This window comes from Salvelinus alpinus, chromosome 21, assembly GCF_045679555.1.
Source record: "Salvelinus alpinus chromosome 21, SLU_Salpinus.1, whole genome shotgun sequence".
In the NCBI taxonomy this organism is placed as follows: domain Eukaryota; kingdom Metazoa; phylum Chordata; class Actinopteri; order Salmoniformes; family Salmonidae; genus Salvelinus; species Salvelinus alpinus.
Window position 1 is genome coordinate 3,964,395 of NC_092106.1, and position 9,828 is coordinate 3,974,222.

General features: G+C 41.9%; 1 protein-coding gene across 1 annotated transcript; it reads right to left on the reverse strand.

Moving 5' to 3' along the window:
• Positions 1 to 3,911: 3,911 nt before the first annotated feature.
• On the reverse strand, positions 3,912 to 6,555 carry LOC139547606 (mediator of RNA polymerase II transcription subunit 29-like). The gene is made up of 4 exons (XM_071356554.1): positions 6,331 to 6,555; positions 4,617 to 4,675; positions 4,432 to 4,516; positions 3,912 to 4,236 (listed from the first exon to the last, which is right to left on the reverse strand). The coding sequence occupies exons 1-4, from the start codon at positions 6,535 to 6,537 to the stop codon at positions 4,009 to 4,011; spliced, it is 579 nt and encodes a 192-aa protein (XP_071212655.1). The 5' UTR covers positions 6,538 to 6,555; the 3' UTR covers positions 3,912 to 4,008.
• Positions 6,556 to 9,828: the final 3,273 nt, after the last annotated feature.

Genomic DNA, 9,828 nt, shown 5'->3' on the forward strand with positions numbered 1-9,828 from the left:
GCATTCTGTCACGATCTGTCACAAGGATGACGCTGGAGAGACGAAGCAGGTACGGGGAGTAACATTTAATAAATAACGGACATGGAACGAGACATAAACAGCTTAGCAAACAGAAAAACAATCAATGCAGAAGCGGGGAACAGAGCTGGGGAACTGACACATATAGGGGAGGAAATGAACAGGTGATAAGAGAGTCCAGGTGAGTCCAATAACGCTGATGCGCGTGACGAGGAAAGGCAGGTGTACGTGATGGATGGCAGGAGTGAGTGATGCAAGGCATTCTGGCGCCCTCAAGCGCCAGGGGGAGGGGAAGAGCGGGAGCAGACGTGACACGACCTCAACTCAACTGAGATGGTTTGGGATGAGTTGGAAAGCAGAGTGAAGGAAAAGCAGCCAACATGTGCTCAGCATATGTGGGAACTCCTTCAAGAGTGTTGGAAAAGCATTCCAGGTGAAGCTGGTTGAGAGAATGCCAAGTGTGTGCAAAGCTGTCGTCAAGGCAAAGGGTGGCTACTTTGAAGAATCTCAAATATATTTTGATTTGTTTAAAGCTTTTTGGGGTACTACATGATTCCATGTGTGTTATTTCATAGTTTTGATGTCTTCACTATTATTCAACAATGTAGAGAATAGTAAAAATAAAAACCCGAAATATACACATACATATATACATACAGTGCACTCAGAAAGTATTCGAACCCTTTCACAATTTTCACATTTTGTTTCGTTACAGTCTTATTCTAAAATTGATTAAATACTTTCCCCCCAGAAATCCACAAACCATACCCTATAATGACAAAGCGAAAACAGGTTTAGACATTTTTGAAAATGTATTAAAAAGACAGAAATACCTTTACATAAGTATTCAGACCCTTTGCTATGAGACTCGAAGTTGAGCTCAGCTGCATCTTGTTTCCATCGATCATCCTTGAGATGTTTCAACAACTTAATTGGAGTCCACCTGTGTTAAATTAAATTGATTGGACAGGATTTGGAAAGGTACACACCTGTCAATATAAAGGTCCCACAGTTGACAGTGCATGTCAGAGCAAAAACCAAGCCATGACGTTGAAGGAATTGTCCGTTGAGCACCGAGACAGGATTGTGTCGAGGCACAGATCTGGGAAAGGGCACCAAAAAAATATATATCTGCAGAATTGAATGTACCCACGATCACAGTGGCCTCCATCATTCTTAAATGGAAGAAGTTTGTGACCACCAGGACTCTTCCTAGAGCTGGCCGCCCAGCCAAACTGAGCATTCGGGGGAGAAGGGCCTTATTCAGGGAGGTGACCAAGAACCCAATGGTCACTCTGACAGAGCTCCAGAGTTCCTCTGTGGAGATGGGAGAACCTTCCAGAAGGACAACCATCTCTGCAGCACTCTACCAAATCAGGTCTTTATGGTAGAGTGGCCAGACGGAAGCCACTCCTCAGTAAAAAGGCACATGACAGCCCGCTTGTAGTTCGCCAAATGGCAACTAAAGGTCTCTCAGACCATGAGAAACAAGACTCTCTGGTCTGATGAAACCAAGATTGAACTCTTTGGCCTGAATGCCAAGTGTCTTGTTTGGAGGAAACCTGGCACCATCCCTACAGTGAAACATGGTGGTGGCAGCATCATGCTGGGGGGGATATTTTTCAGCGGCAGGGACTGGGAGACCTGTCAGGATCAAGGGAAAGATGAACAGAGTAAAGTAGAGAGATGAAAACCTGCTCCAGAGTGCTCAGGACCTCAGACTGTGGCAAAGGTTCACCTAACAGGACAACGACCCTAAGCACACAGCGAAGACAACGCAGGAGTGGCTTCGGGACAGTCTCTGAATGTCCTTGAGTGGCCCAGTGCCCGGACTTGAACAAATAGAACACCTCTGGAGAGACCTGAAAAAAGCTATGCAGCGACGCTCCCATCCAACCTGACAAAGCTTGAAAGGATTTGCAGAGAAGAATGGGAAAAACTCTCCAAATACTGGTGTGCCAAGCTTGTTGCTTTCATACCCAAGAAAACTCTAGGCTGTAATCGCTGCCAAATATGCTTCAACAAGGATCTCAATACTTGTTTATTTTTTAAAATAAATTTGCAAAAATTAGTAAACCTGTTGTCATAGGATATTCTATGTAGATTGACTGAAAAAAAACACTATTTAATCAATTCTAGAAAAAGGCTGTAACGTAACAAAATGTGGAAAAAGTGAATGGGTCTGAATACTTTCCAAATGGACTGTGTGTGTGTGTGTGTGTGTATATAGAAAATGTATGTAAAAGTAAGAGAAATTAAAGTGAGTAAAAAAGGTTTATTATAATTAAGACAAAGCTACTCTGCCACACAGAGGTTTTGCAGTTTGGTTGAATAGTAGCTGGTTTTGGACAGCTTTGGTACAGAATTCCCAACACATGACTCGGTCACTTCTCTGGTGGTCATATTAGGTAATGTGACAAAACAAATATTTACACCTTGGGGCATACAAACTTGATTAAAGCTGAACTCACAGCAGCGGTAGTCAAAATGATCAGACTTGTTCATTTCTCTCTTGAATTCGGAACAGTGCTGTGCCAGAATGTGGACCACCAGAGCCCGGCACAGTATATGGCCAAAAAGATCATCAAGGCCATCAACCACCCGAGCCACTGCCTGTTCACACCGCTACCATCCAGAAGGCGAGGTCAGTACAGGTGCATCAAAGCTAGGACCGAGAAACTGAAAAACAGCTTCTATCACTAACTCAGAGAGGCTGCTGCCTACATTGAGACCCAATCACTGGCCACTTTAATAAATGGGTCACTTTATAACATGCACTCTAAATAATGCCACTTTAATAATGTTTACATATCTTACTCATATCACGTATATACTGCATTTTATACTATCTATTGCACCTTGCCTATGTCGCTCATCCATATACTTCCATGTACATATTCTCATTCACTGCTTTACATTTGTGTGTATTAGGTAGTTGTTGGCAAATTGTTAGATATTACTGCACTGTCGGAACTAGAAGCGCAAGCATTTCGCTACACTCGCATTAACATCTGCTAACCATGTGAATGTGACAAATAAAATTGCCAAAAAATTGCTTGGAAAACGTACTTCAAGCCAGAGATGAAATTTTTCGCTGTACTCCTAATCATCCCGAAATGATGAATCGAAAAGATCGAAATACTGAGTTTTTAATTAAACAGCCCTTTGTCAGCATGCTAGGTTAGCTAATGATACAGCAACCCATTCGATTCAACAACACTTTTGTTGTGTTGTTGAATTCCCCCCAACGCTAACAGTTATTTTTTCATGGAATCCAATGGGCTCCTATAGCATTGGCTAGCCTAGCATGCTGACAAACGGTCCACATTCTGGCAAAGCACCATTCTGAATCAAGACAGAGAAATTAACGAGAATTTGATCATTTTGGTTACAGTAGCGGGAAACGGTGCCACAGATGTCCCACCTCTTATTTAATTTTGTGGCCGAGCTCAGGAGCGTGGAGCAGCATGGTTAAAAACAATGGCAGTATTAATTATGTGCTTTTCTGTCACGCATGCAATGATGTCGAGGGGAAGAAAACGTCTGTCAGTAACTTCGTTGTCGTAATATCGCAAACGAACATCACTGTTTCACCACTGGGCATTGCAGCTTTAAGTGTTTAACAGATTTTATTTTTGTGAAGCGAGCGAGCGAAATAAAAAAAGGGCATTGGCTTGTAAAAATACTATAGCAACCTTAGTGACGTCGTCAAGACCCCATTGGTGTCAAAAGTGGGATAGCGTTGTTGAAATTATGACTGGCTGGATCTGAGGCACAGTTGGTTTTCCATAATCTGAGGAAGTTGTAAATCTCATTACGTGATGCTCGAGGACATTATTTTTGCTACTTTTCAGATTTTTTGGGGGAAGAAAAGTGAAGAGGGGCATCCGTTAAACAGTTAAATCAACTTTGTATGTCTTTATCAATCATTACAACAACAAAAAATACAAATAACTGTAGAAAAATAATAATATAATGAAATGCCCATTTCTACAGGACTCCTGGTGGCTGGCCCTTTCCTGCGATTTTCTTGGAGCACTCCAATAGAGCGTTATGAATGTCTTTGGCGCAGGAGATCTGCGACTTGATCATGCTGAGGTACTGTGAGTAGGACAGGGACTCTGTCTGTACGGTGTCAGGCTTGGTGGCTGTTGGGACCAGGTTAGGAGAGTGCTTGGCACTGTCAATGCTCTGGGATAAGCACTCGTAGGCAAGCCGCTATGGGGGGAAACAGAGGAGTAATAGTGAGAGGATGACCAGGCTGCCAGCTTTATCGATTCATAAACTATATGTTATGGTGAATGATGCTTGGCAGTCTAAAAGCCAAATAGAAAGACATTTGTGTAGTAACAGGAGGTGGTGAACTATTTCACTGGAGCATGGAAATACAAGCAGGTTGTGTGTGTGACTCACTAAGCAGAGTTCCAGCTGATCACATAGGGCATAAAACTCTTCCAGACTCTTGTCAAACCGCTGTACACTGGCATCACTGCTCTTTCTGAAACACAAAGGAAAGTTGTGCATCTCCAGGTCCAGAAAATACACACTTTTAGGCTGTGTATGTACCATTGAGAGTTAGGGGGGAAAAGGGTACTTACATGCCATTGTCAATTGATGTATTATGTCCCAAATTTAAAGAGGCAATCTTCATGACATTCTAGACAGAAAATAATGCTTAGTTATCCTATATTTGGTGTAGCTACATTTTGCAACCCTGTACATAGGCAAATACAATATTTTGTTACTATGCATACATATTATATTGCATTAAAAAGCATTATCACCATACTCACTTTCTCTGACCACTATTTGCAGTTCAACTAAAAAGGGTAAGCATTAAAAATATTGCCTAGTCTGACCATTACTACTGTTCCAGCAGGCTGATGGGCGTTATTATTTAGGTAGTGTAAAGCGTAGCACAGAGAATTTTCAAACAACTTGTCTATACGTCCTCAATTCCCAACATGGAAGACAACGCATTGGCTAGTTGCAGATGGTTCATTTTAACTTAGAAAATTCTCTGTTATTAAATTAAATCAATTTTTTTGCTCCATTAGGTAATCCGACAATGTGTACGCTGCCATCTCGTCTACTTCAAATCTTCTTGAGACAGGTGGGTGTTATGCATGTCATGAGTGCGACTCAGAAATCTTGAATGGGTTGAATTGGGCTGAGTCCCAAACCCTTCCACTATGATCCAAATTAGAGCCAGGTGTGGCACCGGCACCGGCACCTTTGGTAATGCTAATTTTGAATGATATAATGGAAAATTGTCCACATTTAATATTTCCTCAGTCAACAACAGTAGACAACCCCATAGTAGAATAGTTTACCTATCCAAGCTTGTCGCATTCTATGGGAGAAAATACTCCTCCTCTGGGCGCTTTCAAATTGCGAGTGGCACAGGGGGGAAAACATGCATGCCCAGTCATTACACAGGTGAACTACTAGCCCTTCTCATTACACCAATTGATGCATTTGGAGTCATTTAATTTCCGTTATGATTAGCTAAGGGGCAATGCAACGACCGCTGACGGAGCGCCGAAACTCTCTAAACTCACATAGGCCTATAGGGCCCGGCCTACACCTCACATGCGATAGAGATTTGGAAATATTTGGAATTTAACTTTCATATAAGCAATAAATAATTGTAAAAATACAACAGATACTTACTGTACGTAGTTTAGCAAAGTTGCTTTCTGTTTACACCCGGCAATTTTATTTTCAACACCGACTACACTTCCTCCTCTCATCACCGGGAGTTTAACTGGGGAGGATGTTTCTTACCTTTGTTCACCCAGTGTTGTCACATTCTGCCGGGCACAACTTTGCTAAACTGCCTACAGTAAGTTTACCTTATGTATTTGCAAGATTTTTTTCTCACTAATGTGAATGTTAAAGTTCCAAAAGGTTTCCAAACCCGTATCACAAGCAGTAACGTTACAACAGTGCGTCAGTATTGTAGTTCATTGATCCAGCTGTTATATGCCGGATTGATTGAGAACTCTAACGCTGGTTAAGGCTAGAGTTCTAGAGCTAGTCAGCTGGCTACAACCTTGGCTGAGTGCCCCCGAACTAAAAGACGCCCCCCACCTCACCTCCCAATTTAACTACTGGTTGAATGACACTCACCCGTCTCAATCAATGAGAATATTTGAAATAGACAGATGGCAGCGTACACATTGTTGGATTACTGGAAGGAACGCCAAGTAAAGGTTGGTCGAAAATTCGCCTTTTCCCCTCTGTGTGGCAGTGAAGAGACCAGACTGACCAGCCATTGTTACCAGCTCATGTAAACAAAACGTGGAGTACCTGGAGGCTCTCTTTTAATTGTGGAATAAGCATTTTGAATCGATGAACAGGGTCGAAATCTTGCTGTTGACTCAACTGCTGTTGTTGAAGTGTAGCAGCTTGCTGCATTCCAACTTGGGGAATCGGTCCACCGGGTTGTTGCTGTGCAGCCATTTTTTTGTGAACTTCTTCTTCGGGGAAGTTTTGCAGGGGACTACATTCTTTCATGGTTTGTTGCCACCACCTACTGGGTGGGGTGAAAAATGAATGGCGTTTTTGTAGGGTTTTGGGATAAACGTCGAAAATAAGGTCTGTGGTAAACACGGCTTGGGATATGTTATACGTTTTGCTCTATGATATTATCATCAGCTAACTTTACATTGTGAATTTAGAAGAATTTGTGTAATAATAAAACACAAATTGCAAAGGCTTCATAATTCACAAAGGTCATATTATCTCATAGAACAAAGCGTATAAGATCTCCTAAACCTGTGTTAACCTCAAACCTTATTTTCAGTGTTTATTCCAAAACCATATTCTTTCGCCATTCATTTTTCACATATGGTTGGCTGAACAAACCAGATAACTTATTTCCTGGTTTTAGGACTAAATATATTTGCTACAGTGAAAAACATATCACAGCTTATGCATTGTAGTGACCAGATACTCAAGTAGCTGCTCTAACAATGAAAATACACGTCTTTAAAAATAGGAGGTAAGAGCAGGTGTCACCAGTGTGTGACCAACTCAGATATAAAGTGTTTTTTTTCTCAAAGTTGCCTGGATGTCAAACTTATGTCAGTACACTCTTACCCTAAGCATTATGTAGCAAATAAGTCATCCCATTTTTTGTTAACCAAATACAGTAACAGTATGAGTCATAATACCCATAAAACCCAGCAGTCAAACTGGGAAATGGTTCTAATTGTTTTTCCACCATTCATTTTTTTCCATATGGGATATTAGAAACACTTAAAATAAGTGCTGTGTTTCGTGATGGTTTACCCTGGCGTGACGTTTTGATAACTGTAAATCTCTATTGGACAAGGTGATTTATCAATATACTTGCCTGTATTTACCCCCAACAAATGAAATGCTAATATGGCTATCATAAAGAACTACAGATGCCATGATAATCTGGATGAGAATGCTGAATCGAGGCAAAGGTAAGAATCTCTGGATTAACTATCTAATGCTAGGTAAATGTAGTAATGAATAAATTGTCTAAATGTACACTACTGTTCAAAAGTTTGGGGTCACTTAGAAATGTTCTTGTTTTTGAACGAAAAGTGATTTTTTGTGTGCATTAAAATAACATCTAATTGATCAGAAATACAGTGTAGACATTGTTAATGTTGTGAATGACTATTGTAGCTGGAAACGGCAGATTTTTATGGAATCTACATAGGCGTACAGAGGCCCATTATCAGAAACCATCACTCCTGTGTTCCAATGGCATGTTGTGTTAGCTAATCCAAGTTTAGCAGGCTAAAAGGCTAATTGACCATTAGAAAACCCTTTTGCAATTATGTTATGACAGCTGTTGTGCTGATTAAAGCAGCAATAAAACTGGCCTTCTTTAGACTAATTGAGTATCTGGAGCATCAGCATTTGTGGGTTCGATTACAGGCTCAAAATGTCCAGAAACAAAGAACTTTCTTCTGTAACTCGTCAGACTATTCTTGTTCTGAGAAATGAAGGCTATTCCATGCAAGAAATTGCCAAGAAACTGAAGAACTCGTACAACGCTGCGTACTACTCCCTTCACAGAACAGCGCAAACTGGCCCTAACCAGAATAGAAAGAGGAGTGGGAGGCCCCGGTGCACAACTGAGCAAGAGGACAAGAATATTAGTGTTGAGTTTGAGAAACAGATGCCTCACAAGTCAACTGGCAGCTTCATTAAATAGTACCCGCAAGACACCACTCTTCACGTTTGACGTTGAGACGCGACTCCAGGATACTGGCCTTCTGTACACCTATGTAGATATTCCAAATCCAATTGTATTTGTCACATACACATGGTAAGTAGATGTTAATGCGAGTGTAGCGAAATGCTTGTGCTTCTAGTTCCAACAGTGCAGTAATATCTAACAAGTAATCTAACAATTCCCCAACAACTACCTAATACACACAAATTTAAAGGGGTGAATGAGAATATGTACATGTAAGTATATGGATGAGCAATGGCAGAGCAGCATAGGCAAGGTGCAATAGATGGTATAAAATACAGTATATACATGTGATATGAGTAATGTAAGATATGTAAACATTATTAAAGTGGCATTATTTAGAGTGCATTGTATGACGTGACCCATTTATTAAAGTGACCAGTGATTGGGTCTCAATGTAGGCAGCAGCCTCTCTGAGTTAGTGATTGCTGTTTAGCAGTCTGATGGCCTTGAGATAGAAGCTGTTTTTCAGTCTCACGGTCCTAGCTTTGATGCACGTGTACTGACCTCGCCTTCTGGATGGTAGCAGTGTGATGGCGATTGCGTTGTCTGTGGACCTATTGGGGCGGTATGCAAACTGAAGTGGGTCTAGGGTGGCTGGTACGGTGGAGGTGACATGATCCTTGACTATCTCTCAAAGCACTTCATGATGACAGAAGTGAGTGCTACGGGGCGGTAGTCATTTAGTTCAATTATCTTTGCCTTCTTGGGTACAGGAACAATGGTAGCCATATTGAAGCATGTGGGGACAACAGACTGGGATAGGGAGCGATTTGAATATGTCCGTAAACACACCAGCCAGCTGGTCTGCACATGCTTTGGGCCAGCAGCCTTGCGAGGGTTAACACGTTTAAATGTTTTACACACGTCAGCCACAGAGAAGGAGGGGGCACAGTCCTTGTTAGCGGGCCGCGACGGTGACACTATTATCCTCAAAGCGGCCAAAGAAGGTGTTTAGTTTGTCTGGAAGCGTGACGTCAGTGTCCGTGACGTGGCTGGTTTTCTTTTTGTAGTCCGTGATTTCCTTTAGACTCTGCCACATATGTCTCATGTCTGAGCCGTTGAATTGCAACTCCACCTTGTCCCTGTACTGGCATTTCGCTTGATGATTGCCTTGCGGAGGAAATAGCTACACTGTGTATATTCTGACATATTCCCAGACCTCTTTCCATGGTTAATTGCGGTGGATCGCGCTTTCAGTTCTGTGCGAATTCCGCTATCCATCCATGGTTTCTGGTTAGGGTAGGTTTTAATAGTCACAGTGGGTACAACATCTCCAATGCACTTCTTTATAAACGCACTCACCGAGTCAGCGTATAGGTCGATGTTGTTCTCTGAGGCTGACCGGAACATATTCCAGTCCGCATGATCAAAACAATCTTGAAGCATGGTCAGTGTTGAATGGTTCTCGTCACTGGTACATCCCGTTTGAGTTTCTGCCTATAAGACGGAAGGAGCAAGATGGCGTCGTGGTCGGATTTGCCAAAGGGAGGGCTTTGTATGCATTGCGGAAGTTAGAGTAGCAGTGGTTGAGGGTTTTGAGCATGGGCGTAGCGCAATCAATATGC